At 54.3% G+C, this 16,121-nt stretch overlaps 1 protein-coding gene across 4 annotated transcripts in view; it reads right to left on the minus strand.

Moving 5' to 3' along the window:
* Auts2 (activator of transcription and developmental regulator AUTS2) overlaps nt 1-16,121 on the minus strand; it is an 834,018-nt gene that overhangs the window by 53,942 nt on the left and 763,955 nt on the right. For all 4 annotated transcript variants that reach the window (XM_042688154.1, XM_042688153.1, XM_042688152.1 and 1 more), the window contains one exon: nt 2,003-2,054. In XM_042688154.1, coding sequence (XP_042544088.1) covers nt 2,003-2,054 — 52 coding nt within the window. The remainder of the gene's footprint in view (nt 1-2,002; nt 2,055-16,121) is intronic.

A 16,121-nucleotide genomic window follows, 5' to 3' on the forward strand; every position in this document is an offset into this window, starting at 1 on the left:
GAGTCCCTTTCCTCAGGTTGTTTGCCTGATATTTAGCGGTCTGAATACTAATCCCCTTAACAACAGTGTCCTGTCAAGCAGGCCCTACCCTGATATCCTCTCTCCTCTCCTCCCCTCCCCACTCCTGGGACAGGTGCTGGGCACTGGGCTTAGTCTCTGGCACCTGGATTTCCACCCAACTCTGGCTCTCTCCCTCTCTTCACAATCCCCACAAGAATCAGAATAAGGCATTAAGGGAGACAGGGGAGGAGAACAGAAAGGCCATTGGGATGGAAATGAGGGGCAGAGGAGTAATCTGCCATCAGCTAAAATGCTTATTTGTGCATGGTTTCCCAAGCCACGCTTAGAAAAAGCCCATGTTGATTTTAGACTACACAAAGAACCCTTAATCCTTTCAAGGCAACTAAATCACCCCCAGAGGTGCAGCTCGCAAGAAAGGCTCCCTTACCAGGGGGCAACTATTCACAGCCAAACACAAGCACAAATCACACTCGGTAAGTAAACAAAGTAAGAATTGGAGAAATGTTTGAGTGGAAATGGGGAAGGGCGGGGAGGGACACACAGGGAGGAGGCAGAGGGGAGGGCCCTTATCTATCTGTGCGTCCACCCACTCATCCATCTGTCCACACATCTACCTGTCCACCCATCTACCCGTCCATCCACCTATCTACCTATCCCTTCTCCTCAGGCTTCAGTCACTCATTCATCTCTGTGGTACATTCCAGAAAAGGGAGACACACTCCCAACGTTTACCTACCAGAGACAAAGCACTCTACTCTAATCCATGTGGTTGGTGAGAGACTCCTGGGAGACTAGCCTTTGTGACCTGCCTCAGTCCAGCCTTCTGTGACTCTTCCATCTCACAGACATTGCCCACACCCACCAATCCTCTCCCCTCAGCAAGCCACCAGCCGGCAATTACCCACGGTGCCCACAATTTAACGCATACACCTTACTAGATTCTAGCATTATGGATAAGAAAGTTATACCAACTTTCAGCGTATCAAAAAATGCAATAAAGTACTAAACTTGGAGGTCTATCATGCAGTAAACGAGACTCAACAGGACAGTCATTCTGAGAGCCACAGCAGTCATGTGGGCGCGGGCCACCCCTTTGAGGAGCTCCACGCCAACGCACTACTGACAACTGCACTCGCGTCACATTCCAAAGTCATCTGGGAGCTCGAAATAATCTAGCTGGGAAATGTCTTACCAACCCCACTAGCAAAAAATGCCGCCCAAGACAACTGACCAGCCCCCCCTACCATGCCGGGCCAGGATCAGTCCCAGCTATCAAGCAAACCTCCAGCCAACACTGCCCTCGCTGCAGAGGAACTCTCTCTGAAAGGCTACAGCAAGTGGCACGCTGGAAACAGGGAGACTGAGCTGGATAATTCACACCTTTCAAAGGCAGTGATTAGAGATCCCTCGGAATTTCATTACTCCTGAAAATATTCCTAACACATGGAGCCCACTGGCCCCAACATAGGGGACGCTGCCCCTCAACACAAGGCTGTGTCATCAGCCCTTCCTCTTGGAGTTCGAGGCTCAGAGAGCGTGACTGGGAGAGGGCAGATTTAAATCCTGCCCTCTGGTTCGGCTACTTGCCGTACAGGAAGCCTGCAGCATAGTAAGGCATGGTTTATGGCCGTCATCTCCTGACAACCACCTCGAATCTGAGGGCAGTTCCAAGCACCCAGTGATTAATAACAAGCCAGTGAGGCTTTTCCAGGGTCTGTCTGGTCCCGTCCAGCGTGATTTCATCGGGAAACCCACCTGAGCATTCAGTGCGTTCTTAAAATCACCTTCTGTCCGAATACCACAAAAGGGTGTGACTTCTGTCTTAAGTTAGGACTGAAAAAATATAGTAGCTCCAGGATAAAAAGACTGCCCTAGGGTTATTTCTTTTGTCCTTCCAACGCAAGGATGGATGAGATAAAGATGCATAATTTACACATCTATTTTTTAAAGCACTACTTTAAGAATGAAGGAAGAGTCTTACCTTTGTTTACAAGAACAGTGTTGAAGAGTTTCTCGGAGCTAGCATCCGATGCCTGAAACACACAAGAGGGGAAGAGAGGTGTTAGGACTTTTATGAACACTGTCTGGGCTGCTCAATCAGTTCACTTCATTCGAACAGGGAAAGCAGCAATTCCACCAAGCCACCCATAGGTGGGGCTAGCTGACTGCCTGACAACGACCTGCAGTGCAGCTATTTACTGGAGGGGGGAAAATATCTTGATTTTTTAAAATGTGTCCTTATTAGACATATTATCTGTGCAAAACATATTTTGAAGAGACGACACACAAAGCAATCCAGCTCATCCACACAGTGATTTTCCAATTTCACCGGTGGATCGTGGTTTTGGAAATGGTATTTTCTGCATGGTATTTGCAGACATGGTTAGTCTCCAGCCACAAATCAGAAATGCCTATTATTCAACGGTAAGTACTTCCTCACTGAAGTGCCAACCAGGGGTTCCAGAAATTAATTTTGTAAGGATTCCTCTGACCCCAAAGGTCCCTGTTCCACAACAACTTTGGTGTTCAAACAAGATGCAAGCCGACCGACCACGACTGCATTGCTGCCAGCATTATTTGTTTCCTTTGCATTTTCTAGACATTACACCTGCTAATTATTACTCTGGCTTCAGGAAGGTGAAATAAGGCTATTTAAATAGCAAGACTATACAGTCAGCTTAAATTATACAGTAATGTTCCGGAAAATAAAACATGAAGTGGGTTACGTGGAAAACACTATCTCACTTCAGAAGCTGCAAATATTTTGAGGACTTGCAAAATTGAAAAATGAACAATGCACTCATAAGCGGCAGACGGACGTGCCTTTAATAATGCGAGGTGGGGGACCTCTATTAATGTTTTTTTTGCTATGTATCCTCTTGGGTACAGGGATGGGGTCCTGATAAAGTGAGGCACAGAATGTTCCATAAATACGGAGGAAAGACACGTAAGAAATGGGGGACAAAGAAGGTATTCTACTTCTTCTCTCAGGGTTACAATGCTGGAGACAAAACAGCCCGGGTTTATCCCAAGAAAGCGTTCTAGTTCTCGGCACGTGTGACAGAACAAAAGACAAAGTATTTTTGCTGTGGCTACTTTTTCCTTCATTTCAATTCTAATCTTCTTTCTATAGAGGGTGGTTCAGAAGATTAGCAGGAGCAAGGCCAGCGAACTAAAACCACTGCCTGTGCCATACCCACAGATGCACAATTTAACATCAGCCCTAGGAAGACAGTTCCCTCTTTCTGCTCCAATAATAAAGAACAGACTGGAAGCTTTCCTGCCATCTTAAACAAAATTAGACAAATATAGTAGGTTTTCATAGAAACAAACCACTAAAAAACAACATATACACACACAAAAAAAACAGTATTAGAGGGAGAAACAAGTTAAGCAGATAAAAAATACTGAGCTGGAAAGGCAAAAATTCTGCCCCAGGGGTTATTTTTACCAGCTACAAAGTGAGGTTTGTAGGCCGGCAAACGTTCTAGTTAAAAACTTAGCAGGGTGAGGATTTCATTGAAACGGAATTGAAATTCAAGAATTTTCATTCTTCAGCGAGAAAGTCTTAGGAGGGCTTGAAATTCTCTCGAATTGGTTGCTACATTCATGGCTTTAAAAAAAAAGGAAAAAAAAAAGGGGGTGTGGAGCCATAGAATAAATTTGACATTTTTAAAAAGGAACAAACAAGCCGAGTCCGAATCATTTTATCAGACTGAAATGACCCTTGACATTTTTGAGATTACCTATTACATGTCTAATTGGCCCCAAGAAATTGGGAAGGGAGCCATCCTCCCCGCCCCCTCGGCCCACGGCGGGGAGCAGAGGCGGGGAGCAGAGCCGGAGCCGCCGGGCCCCGGGCGGCCTCCACCTGCGGGCGCTGTGCGGGGGACAGGCGCTGGGTCCTGCCATCGGGCCTTGGGGAGGGGCCCCCCTGGGGCTGTCGGAGGGCCCTTGGGGGGGTCCCCGAGACTGGGCCGGGCTTCCGAGCCTGACTGTCAGAGCCCAGCAGCGAGGGCGGCGTGGAGAAGCCGCGCATAAAGGCGCGGGGCCCACGTCGTCATCGGTGTCCGAGACGGGGAGGGCCGCCGCCGGTCTGGAGTACGTCTCCGAGGGGCGCCCCAAGACGCTGCGAGTCTAAGGGCTTCGGCCAGCCACAAAGGAGCTCCGTGTCCCGCTCTTCACACCGGGTGGTCGGGGCCAGGGCGGCCTCAGTGCGAGCGGCGGGGCGCCGCGGCGAGAGCCGCGCCCGCCCGGGGAGCCGCGCGCCCTCCATCCGCGCCCGCCTCGGCGTGGGTCATCCGGCGGGCCGCGATCGCGGCGGTCCTCGGCGGCGGCTTCTTCTCCTTCTCCCCGGCGGTCAGGAGGCGCGCGGGGCGCGAGCTGCGCGGACGCCCGGGCGGCCCCGGCTCGGCAGGCGCCGCTTCCTCCTTTCTTCCCGGCCCGCGCGCTCGGCGCGGGATCGCGGGGTCGCCCGGCAGCGGGCTCTGGGAGGACCAGGCACCGCGGGGCACGAAGGGCGGACTCCAAACCCCGCACAAAGCCGGATCGGCGGCGGCTCTGCGATCGCGAGCTCCGTCTGTTATCCTCGTCCCACAGCGCGCCGGGCCGTGGCCGACGTCCCCGGAAAAGTTGGAGAAGTGACCCGAACGCGGGCCGCGGGGCCGGGCCGCCGCCTTCCGGGCGGGCGCGGGGCGCGAGGCCCGGGCGGGGAGCTGGCCCGGCCCGGCCCCGCCCCCGCTGTCGCCCCGCACACGAACCCCTCGGAACTTAGGCGCTGGGTCCTCCGCCCTCGCCGCGGCCCGGCCGGCCCGGCCCCGTGCGCAGGGCCTTCGCGTTCCGGATCCCGACCCGGCCGCCGGCGGGGCAGCACCAGGCCCGGGCGGGCTCCGTCCTCTCCGAATCCCGGGCGGCCCTGGCCCGGCCCGGGCCCCTCACGCCCCGCCCGGCCGCGTCCGGAAAGTACAAAGGCGGCGAAGGAGGAGGAGGAAGGGCCGGGCGCCCGCAGCCTGCCCCGGCCACCCGCGCTCGCCGGCCCGGCCGCTGCAACAAAGCCCCGGGCCCCGGAAGCCCCGTTTGCGCGCGGGCTCCGCGATGGCGCCGGGCGCCGCCTTACCTGGTCTCCGAGGCGGACGCGGCGCCGCCGGCCGGGGCTCGCGGCCCGAGTGTTCAGCGGGGCCCCGCCGCGCGCGCGCCCCGCTCCGTCCTCCGAGTCCGCCGCGCCGGCCGATCGCAGCCGCGGGCAGCGGCGCCTCCGGGCGGCCGGGAGCCGCGCGCATCCAGCCCGGCCGAGTCCCCGCCGGGCGCCGCCCGCACCGCTCCGCCTCCTGGGCGCGTCGGGGTCGCGGGGCCGGGCGGGGGCCGGGCGAGGCGGGGCCCGCGGGCGCGGGGCGAGGCGGGGCCGGGCGCGGGGCTAGGCGCGCGGCGGCGGCGGCAGGACAAAGGAGGCCATGTGCGCGGCGGAGGCGGGGCGGAGGCGGGGCCGGGGCGGCGCGGCCCGGGGTCCCGGCGGCGGGGCCGGGCCTCCCCGGAGGGCCCGCGGCGGCTCCCAGGGGTTCTCCCAACTAGCTCTGCTGCCAATCTGCGCGTGGCCGCGGCGCCCGGGCTGTGGGGCTCCGATCGCCCGGGCCGACAGCCGCTCCGCGGGCCCCGGGTCAGGTGAACTCCATGGGCGGCCGCGGCCGGCAGCTCCGGGCGGGGCGGCGGGCGGCGGCCTGGAGGGGCTCGGCCCGCTCCCGGCTCCCGATGCACACGCTCGGCGCCGTTCCCCGGCTGCTCTCGGCCCGGGACTGGGCGGCGCACGGAGCCGAGCCGGAGCCGGAGCTGGAGCCCGAGCAGCAGCCGGAGCTGGGGCCGGGGCCTGGCCGCCTCCCACCGCCCCGCCCCGCCCGCCGGCCCCGCCCCGCGCCGGCGACTCCGCCCGCCCTCCCCTCCTCGAGCCGGGCCGCAGATGCTCCGGGCTTTCGGGCACTGCGGCTTCCGAGCCCGCTGCCACGGCGGAGAAAGGACCCTGGGCCGGCGGCCATCTGCGGAGGAGCCGGAGGGGGGCGGCCGGGCAGGGGGCGCGGGGTGGCCGTGGGTGCGGCGCGGGCCCCGAGTGGACGGGGCGGGCCGGGCCCCGGGTGGGGGGCGCGGGCCCCGGGTGGGGAGGCCCGGCGCGCGTAGTAGGTGCGCGGCGCGGCGGGCCGAGATCTGGGACGGGAACACAAAGGCCTGGGTCCCCGCGTCCCATACCCGCTCCCGGCAGCTCGGGGTCCCAGGCAGGGCAAAGGTAAGCAGAGAATAAAGCGACGCCTGGCTTGGCTTCCAGCCGCCCGTCACCCGCGTCCCCAGCCCGGGGCTGCCAGGCCCCAGCCCCAGAGGGCGCCCTCCCCCGCCCCACCGCGAACAGCTGGAGCGCGCAGCACACCCGCGCCGGTCCTGGGCGCACTCCAAAGCAGGCGAGGCGCAGAATGGGGGGAGGGCACCGCGGGCGGCCGGCCACCCCCTTCAATGCTACCTTTACTTGGGGACAGAGGGACTTCAATAAAATTAATTTTGGGGATAAAGGGCCCTCTCGTACCCTCCCCAAACTGCTATCACTATAAAGTGTGGTGAAAGTCATTTTTATAGGTAGAGGATGGAGATTTCTCTCCACCTGTATCCCCAGAGAAGGGGGTGGATGCGTGAAGAGCTGAGAAGATGGGTGGGCTGGCTTGCCTGCACACACTGAGCCAGGCCCTGTCCTGGGGAGGGGGAGGGCACTCATATTGAAGCTGTTTCTGCAACACAGGATTGCTCTTGGTGAGAGTCCAGAAGAGGCAATTCTATGCTGGTGAGAGAAGGAAGCTGGAAGATTTGCTTTCCTTCTGCATTGAAAGGCATCCACCCCGGGGCCTCAGGCATGGTCGGCAGAGCCAGGCTGGTAACCGCTCCTCTGCCCCCTTTCATTGGAACTTTTTCTAAAGAGCCCAGAGTCTCACTAAACAGCCCAGGCCAGCCTTGAACTAGCAATTCACTTGCCTCAATGCTTCATTGAATTTTTTTTTTTCTTTTTAGTGGTATTGGGGTTTGCACTCACGGCTTTGCTTGCTTGCTCCTGCTAGGCAGGTGCTCTACCATTTGAGCCATGCCTACAGCTCTCTTTACAATTTTATTATAAGATTGTAAGTTAAAATCCTCAAGCCACCATGCTCTGGTAGCTCATGTCTATAATCTCAGGAGGCTGAGACCTTAGACCAGTTAGCCACCAAAAAACCAGAAGTGGAGCTGTGGCTCAAATGGCAGAGTGCCAGCCTGGAGTGAAAAAATTCAGGAACAGCACTCAGGCTCTGAGTTCAAACGCCGGTGCTTGAACTCAGTTGTACACAAGTACAAATGAACAAATAACAAAGAGAGAAGCACTGTTATTTATCACTCTGAAAGGAGGCCATCATGGCTCTACTCTAACCGCTGTAAAGTAAAGGTGGGTACCACTGGCACCTGGTACCCAGCAGCCACAATTGATGACATGACCAAAGCAATGGAGGAGTAAATAACCGGGAGTGAGCTGCTTTATGGTGCACGCTATTGAGACGGCGCGGGGAATAAATATTTCCCAAGTATAGAAGTCGAGAAAAAGAATTTTACTTTCCAACTTCACAGTGTACTATAAACTAGCAATGAGAAGAATAAAAAAGGACATAAAATATACCTTACTTAGTCACTGATCTACATTAAAATATTAACACCTAGAATCTGACAGACCTGGGGGAGAAAGGCAGAAGAAGAATAAATTCAGCCCCTGAATCCCTGTCATCAGTTAGTGCTGGGTGTCATGGTGTGGAGGAGCAGGAGGAGGCTGCCCGCTGACCTGGGTAGTGCGTGGGCTTGTGACATCTGGGGTTAGAGCAGTGCGTGTGTTTATGAGCCTCTTTTCTTGTCCTGCCTCACCTACCTGCTCAAGATGCCAATTCTGCCATGTGCCCATGGCTCATACCTATAACCCTAGCTTCTTAGGAGGCTGAGATCTGAGAATTGTGATTCAAAGCCAGCCCAGAAAGTCTATGAGACTCATCTCCAATTAACCAACAAAGAGTTGGAAGTGGAGCTGTGGCTCAATTGGTAGAATGCTAACCTTGAGCAATAAAAGCTCATGGACAGCTCCCAGGCCTAGAGTTTAAGGCCCTGTATCGGCACAAATAAAAAGGAAAGAAAGAAAAGAAAACCAGATTCTGGTGTGCATGATCCAGGAGCCGCTGAGGTTGGAGAGGTTGGGCAGTAGCAGTTGGCATGCCACAAGAATGCTGGCCTGGGCATTTGAGTGTAGGGCATGTGAGTGGGTGCCTCTCCCAGTCCCAGAGTGTCTGGGTGGGGTTTAAAGGTGACATGGAGAGCCTCCCCCAAACTCTCAGCAGTCACTAGCTCTCACTGGCTGTACGTGACCTGACCATCTTCACAATCTTCAGGACGCTGCTCATGTCCACGCTGGTGCCCAGCCACCCAACACAGCTTCCAGATGAAGCCTCATTACTGGATGATCTAAGCACATACTCCCAAGCACTCTTCTCGATCAGAACAAGACATGCCTCCAGCGCTCGGTGAGGCAGACCATTGCTGGGGTCTGACGTTGCCCATTTTCCACTCTTATTTGGGTCTAATTACCCCTTGCCCGCCTCTCTTTACTACTGGGAAGGGATGAGAAGATCTACTATGGCCATTTCTAATGTTTGCAATGGCTGCAGCTTTCTGCCTAGATGAGCAGATTCGGCAAATGGTGGACCTGGTGGACACACGCCAGCTGTTAACGATCAAATACTGCGCTTGCGCAACTGGGGCGAGTCTGTGCCCGCAAAGCCCTGCCAGCTCTTCTCTGGTCCACCTGAGGGTGCTGGCTGCCCTATTGTTAACCCGGAGCTTCCTTCTGCTGTGTCCTGAGAGATGTCCCTATGGTGATACAGATCCCCCTCATACTACCGCTCCTCCTCCATGGGTGGGGAGCTGCCCCTGCCCTGAACCATGTGATTATCCCTATTTTCAGAAGGACAAGCAGTGGAAAAGAAGCACAAGTGTGGCTGGCTCCCTCACGTACAGATGAAGATGTGGCTCTTGTGTAGCCAAAGGACAGCTATGTCCCCACTGGGAACAGGAAGCTACTTTGGAAACACGTATTTACATTTTGTCACTTGAGGGCTAGCACTGGACTCTCAACATCATACCTGTCATCATCACCACCACCACCACCATCAGCACCACCCACCCCTCTGCATCCATCCTGAGATGTAAGAGACAGATCAATACACTAGCAACAAGTCAGTGACAGGATTGCCAGCCCTCTCTGCCAGCTGAAGAGATTATCCCAAACGTGAACTCAACCATGAAGCTCTTTCCACAAACTGCCCCCGGTAAGGGACAACAAAGTCTACAGATACCTGTAGGCTAATGCCAGAGCCCAGGCAAATTCTCTCAACAGCGATTACTAACTAAAATACCACAGCAACTACCCTGGTGGCAAGTCTCAGCAAGGCCTGACTCTTTCCATGTGCACGCCCTCCTGTCCAACCAGAATGCAGATCTGACGTCCTGACACCTGTGGGCTGTGTTTAACCTACATCATACTCTGGGGCTCAAGCTTGAGTGCCAAGAAGGCTTAGCAGGTGCTGCTTCCCTGGGCTTGGACTGTGGCTGCCATGTTGTAAGGGAGCCCAAGCGGACCTACATGAAAGAAAACAGGCCTTGGGACTGAAGGCTTCAGTGTTCCCAGCCACAGGGCAACCACAGGCCAGCTGGGTGTGGTTCCCCTAGCTCCTGCCACACAAGGTAGCAGTGTCTACACAGCGGGGTACAAATGACAACAATGTGAGCGGGTAAATAACTGTTGCCTTTGGAGCTATTGCATTAGATAGGTTCTTGCAAAGCAATCAGAAATGGAAATGGCCCTCTGTATCAGGGCCAACATGTAAAGCGAAGGAAGATGAACCTCACTAGCTCCTGTTCTAATGGAGCCAGGGAAGGGGGTGCAGGACTGTCTCTGGACAGTGCGCCTCCACAGTAAAGCTTGGGCATGCCAGCCACCAGAATGAGAAGAGCCATCGCCAAGATAAGTGACGGTTTCCTATCTGATCAAGAAAACAGTGGCAAGGTGTAAACCAGAGAGCAAATTCTGGTCTCCCTCTACCCTTTGCGGGGGAGGGGGTTGGAATGTTTGTGAGATTAAAAAGTTGTTAGCAATCTCTTCTTTTATCCAAAACACCCGCAGTTTTAAGCACAGTCCCCTAAACTACAAGTTCAAAAGCTCCTGAAGCTGCATTAACATAAAAGCTGGGACCCTTGCTTTGGCCAAATGCACAGGTCAAAAGTGTCAGTGCTTCTGTAATTTCTGTTTTAAACTAGGCCCAAAACGAGGTGGGGGGGCCGTGACCACAGGCACCAAGCTTGTATTCCCTCACCCTTCCCAAGGCCAAAGGAACACGTGGCTGCCTGCAGGTTTGAGGCAGGGAGAGAGCCCACTGACGGGCAGGGTCTCCGCTTGTGGTGCAAGCACCCCTGCTGCTACTTTGACTACTCTCAATAAGGTGAAGTAAATTCACAAGACACACATTGGATCTGCTGGGCCTGGTACACAGGAGGTGCCAGGTTTTGCATTTCAAGCCCCTACCCATGGGAACACACTCAAACAAAGACCAGTATGTATGCGCATCCACTCAATGCTTCCTCAAATACTTCCTCCCAGTTCTGCCAAAGCCCAAGGTCTGTTCTTTATGCTCCAGAAGAGGAGACACCAACAAGCACGGGGCATTCATCAGCCTGGTAGAGGGACCGGACAGATTTCAAGTGTTACGAAAACAGGAAAAGAGTCGCCTATAACTAAAAATTACCTCCTATAACTCAACAAGACCATGCTTTGTGTTGCTGATAGAGAATGCTATTTGCGTTCTTGGCAATAAGTCTTTATGAAGAAGAGGAGGGAGGAAGCCAGGAGCTTTTGTTTTCATTTATGACGGGGGGTCCTTCTTACACAAAGATCAAGGGACACACTAGTGGTGAGATGGTGGAGAGCTCTGGGATGTTTCCCCAGTGGATTTCCTCCGGTTACTGTGCAAGGAAGACTCCAGTGCCTCAGAGGTGCAATCTGCGCACTGGGGAATGGACCAGCTAATCGAGGCAGGGGGCCTGGGTTTCACAGTGGGTCCAGTAGGTGCCTGGGATGAAGGTCATTTAATCTTTTTCCACCATCAAATGCAGGTGGGATGGGATGAATAAGCTCTCTTTCTCTCTCTCTTCATAAGGCCTTGCAATTCTTTTTTTTTTGGGTCCGGTCGTGGGGCCTGAACTCTGGGCCTGGGCGCTGTCCCTCAGCTCTTCAGCTCAAGGCTAGCGCTCTACCACTTGAGCCACAGCACCACTTCCAACTTTTTTCTTTTTGCTTATGTGGTGCTGAGGAATCGAACCCAGGGCCTCAGGCATGCAAGGCAAGCGCTCTGCCACTGAGCCACCTTCCCAGCCCGGCCTTGCAATTCTTTATGATCTAATACCTACTTTATAAACAGAATCATCTCCATGCTACAAACATTACATTTTATTTTCGGTTGGTACTGGGGCTTGGGTGCTGTCCCTGAGCTTCTTTTGCTCAAGGCTAGTGCTCTACCACTTTGCACCACAGCACCACTTCTGGCTTTTTTTCTGAAATTTTATTGGAGATCAGAGTCTCATGGACTTTCCTGCCTGGGCTGGCTTCAAACCATGATCCTCAGATCTTAGCTTCCTGAGTAGCTAGGATTACAGGGGTGAGCCTCCGGCACAATCTTGAAGCTGAAGACAGGGCTTGAGTTATCTTTTCGGTCCCCTCACTCCCCACCCCCTGCTCTGGGATGCTGCCTCTTCTGCCCATTAAACACATTTGTCTGCTTTGTGCTTTACAAACAAAACCAAAAGGGTATACACCACTCACTTTGTGATCTGAAAACCACCAAGAGAAGGACTTCAGAAAAAAAAAAAAACCATAACAACAAAACTGTGCCTCTCCTCCCCCAAACCCCTGAATCGGAGCACTGCTAAATGTGCACAGCACACTAGAAACCCTTCCTGCCATGTCTCGCTTCTCAACAATCAAATCCAACAACTACTAGCCCAGCTGGGGTCACAGGGGGATTGAACCATAGGTATTCCTCTCAGGATCTTTTTTTGTTTTTTTTAGTTTGTGCACACATGTACCCCCGACAGGTCAGATCTTCAGCTGATGAACACGGGTCCCACATGCAGGTGCACACTCCAGGTCACTTTGGAATCTGGCCGTGGTGAGTTTGGGTTATACCAAGGGGTAGGGGATCTGGGGATCGGCCTCTCCCCAAATCACCACATGCCTCAAATACCCCTCCTCTGTCTGTCTCTTGGCAAGTTCTGTTTTGACAGCTCAGGGGCTGCTGGCTTCAGATCCTGTTCCTGTGGCCTTTCCATCAGCCCTCATTGCTAAAATGACTCAAGTTTTTGTTTGTTTGAGCTTTGTTTACTTTCTCCAATCATCATTCTTCTTCTTCTCCTCTCCTTCCTCTTCTTTTGAGTCAGTGTGTGCTGGTCCTGAGGCTTGACTACTACTTCTTCCTGCTCCTCTTCCTTCTCTTCTTTTTCTTCTTCTTCCTTTTCCTCCTCCTCCTCTTCTTCTTCCTCCTCCTCCTCTTCTTCTTTTCTTCTTCTTCTTCCTCTTCTTCTTCTTTTGAGTCAGTGTGTGCTGGTTTAGGGGCTTGACCTCAGGGCTTCAAAGGTGGTGTTCTACCACTTAGGCCACAGCTCCGCTTTCTGTTTTCTGGTGCTTAATTGAAGATGACAGTCTCACAGACTTTCCTACTCAGGCTAGCTTTGAATTACAATCCTCAGATCTTAGCCCCCAGAGTTGTTAGGATGACAGGTGTGAGCCACCAGCGCCTGGCTAGATGTCTCCAACTTTTTATTTTCAGGGTTAATTTATTTGGAAGTCCTGGGCCTTGAACTCATGGCCTCTTGCTTGCTAAGTGAGTATTCTGCCACTTGAGCCATGCCTGTCCTCTGAAACCTGTGAAAGTTTAGAAATTTGAAAAAGCACAAATAACTCCCTAACATCCTATCACTTTCCTTAATTTCTCAGTACCTTTAAAAATGTGGGCATACAGACCACGGAACACTGACTGTCCTATGTGGATACGCAGCCCACAGAGCACTGACTCTGCTGCCTGGCTTATGGTTACATAGGAGTGAAGGGAGAGGGTGGAGGGGGGGCTTCCCTGCCGGAACTTGACGGCCAGGGCTCTGCAGTGTGGTACTGAGCATTTGCCTCAACAAAAACAAGTGTCTGACCGCATCTCACTTTTTTTTTCTTCCTAATCTATAAGATGGAAAACAAATGTATCTATCTCAGAGTTGGGAAGATTAAATTAGCTAGCATAGGATCCTGAGTATATTAAGAATTTAATAAGTGTCTTCTGGTTGTTTTGTTTTGTTGGAGATGCAGTCTGTCTGTGTGGTCCAGTATGGCCTAGAACTTGTGATTCTCCTACCTCAGCCTCTGGAGAGCTGGGATTGCAGGAGTGGGTACTGCATCTGGCTATTACTGTTGCTACGCCTTCTCCTCGTATGTTTTACTTTCTCAGTACCACTTTGAGGTGATCTGATTGGCAAGTGCCCTTGGACATGCCAGTTCATAATCCCGTCAAAACCCCCTGTAGTGCTGTGGCACCGGATGTGACCAGCTTTGTTCAGTCTCCTGACATCAGTCGGCCTGGTGGCTTTCACTAAGGAGGGACCATGTAGGAACTGGAAGGGGCCAGGGGTGAGTGCTCTCCACCTTTAGGAAGGAGGAAGAGAATAACCCACAGAGAACTAGGGTGGCGCTTGCTGGGTATTCTAGAAAAGCAATCAAGGGGCAAGACTATCACAGGAGAGGGCCAGAATGGAGTGAAAGCAAGGCCGGGAAGACAGGAGGGGCAAATCAGGAAGGGCCCAGGCCTGGCAGGGGCACCAAGAGCAAGTGGGCCCGAAGAGAGCCTGAGAGCTAGAGCGGAGCCAGGAGAGCCAGGACAGGAGCATGCGGGTAGGGAAGAGGACACAGCAAGGTGCTACCTGGGACAGGATGGCTCTGGAGGGGTGGGGCGCAGGAGGACCTCTGCAGGAGCTGGGGTGCAGGTGCCTGCGGAAGCCCTCAGACATTGAGTGTTGGGGTTCAGTGTCTGGGGGCACAGGAAGAAGTGACAGAAACTCCAAACAGTTTGCAGGTAGTTGAGGGAGACTGGATGCACTGGCGGTTACGAGGGCTGTGGTGAGCACGGAGTGCTGCGGAGCAGGGAGAGGTCGCACCGAGCATCAGGCACGCGCGGTGCTCGGAGTCAGGAGGGCTCTGCACGCAGACTGTTCATGGAGGTGTTTACTGGGATTTGAACTCAGGGGCCTTTGCCTGCTGGGCACCAGGCTCACACTGCAGTCACTGCCACAGTCTGGTGCTTTTCTGTTTAGATAGGGTCCCGGAGGCCTCTTGTCCACACGTGAAACCCCATGGCCAGCGTCCCAAGAGGTCCAGGTACCACACACTGAATGGCATGGAGAGCTGTCTGCCACACGCCTCCCTCACTCTCCCCCGCACCTGCAGGCCCTGCCACACTCCACACCGACCCCTCCCCACCCCCCCACCAGGCACAGGCCACAGCACTGGGTTCAAGTGGAGAATGGGAACCATGTTTTCCTAAATCAGGATCTTCTGATTTGTGCTGTGTAGTCTGTGAAACAAAGCTGTTCCTTTCAGAGGCCTGGTCCACCACTGTGCATGTGTGCAGGTGTATACATGTGTGCAGGTGTATACATGTGTGCTGGTGTATACATGTGTGCTGGTGTGTGCATGTGTACATGTGTGTGCATGTGTGTGCATGTGTGTGTTGAGGGTTGACTTGCACCCTTTCTGTTGCACAAGCCACACCTGAGGCGTACCCCAGAAGTTCCGCCCCGGTAGGCACATGGGGGAGAGGACGTGCGTGGAGCCAGGGGCTCTTACCAAGTCTCTTTGAAGACCATCACCAAAGCAAAATCATTTTCCATAATACAGGTGGGGTCCAGCAAGTTCCCTGGACTCAACAGACAAGCAGGGTCTCTGCAGAAACTCACTGCGGGGTCCGCCCTGTGCCCCGTGTGGGACCTGGTGGGGTTGGTCCTGTGCCTGTGCCCTGGGTGGAGACCGAGTTGGGGTCCGCCCTGTGTGGGAACGCCTGCACGTGCTTCCTTTGGGAGGATCGATTTCCATTACAAGCTGAGCTCCTTCTTCCCGAGGAAAAGGGACATCAACTTCTAAGAGGGTAAGAGCAGGAACTAGCCACTCAGCAGTGGTCCCAGGGCACGGAGGGGAAGGGAAGGAGAGGGGAGGGGTAGAGGTCAGGTGGACATTCTCAGTGGCCAGACACAGTGCCACGGGCTCCAGCTCACGCTACGTGATGAGATACTTGGCTGACACAGGAAAAAAGAATCATCACTCCTCTCCCGCCCCCTCCTCTCTGGGCCCCTCCCTCCCTCCCTCCTCTCTCCCTCACTTGCTCGCTCTTCTTGTGTAAAAGGAGGCTTTTTAGCCTCATTAAATGAAACCTTATCTCTGAAAGACTGCACTCCTCCACGAGTGACAAGAGCACCTAATCTCATTTTCTGACAAGTGATTCTGACAGCACCTTCCTTTTGATTTCTGAGACACGGAGTTAGACATATATTAATCTGTCAGTCATCATCCCCAGGAAGGGGAAGGGGGAGGGAGGGGCAACGAACGTGGTTAACAGGACAAGGCCAGGACACCCATTTTACCTATGGCACCCCATATCTGGATGTCCCTCTCACAGCCCCCCTTCCCTCCTCCAGGCACAGAGGGACCCAGAAGCTGCCCCATCATGGGGGGGGGAGTACGGTCCAGTGGAAAGGAACACGTGATCCTTGGGCCAGACACCCCAGGTTCGAATCCCCGCCCTTCCTTGGCAAGCTTGCTTAGTGATAGGGAATTTTTTTTTTTTTTTTTTGTCCTGAGGATGGAGCTCAGGGCTGAGCTTCACTAAATGAGCACTTCACCACTCAATCCAGCCCTCCAGCCCTCTCTGCCGTGATCTGTTCAACTCCACCTCCCAGTGGCCAGGAGGAGAGGTATGCCC

Source organism: Dipodomys spectabilis, unplaced genomic scaffold, assembly GCF_019054845.1.
Source record: "Dipodomys spectabilis isolate Male_0828 unplaced genomic scaffold, ASM1905484v1 ptg000112l, whole genome shotgun sequence".
NCBI lineage: Eukaryota > Metazoa > Chordata > Mammalia > Rodentia > Heteromyidae > Dipodomys > Dipodomys spectabilis.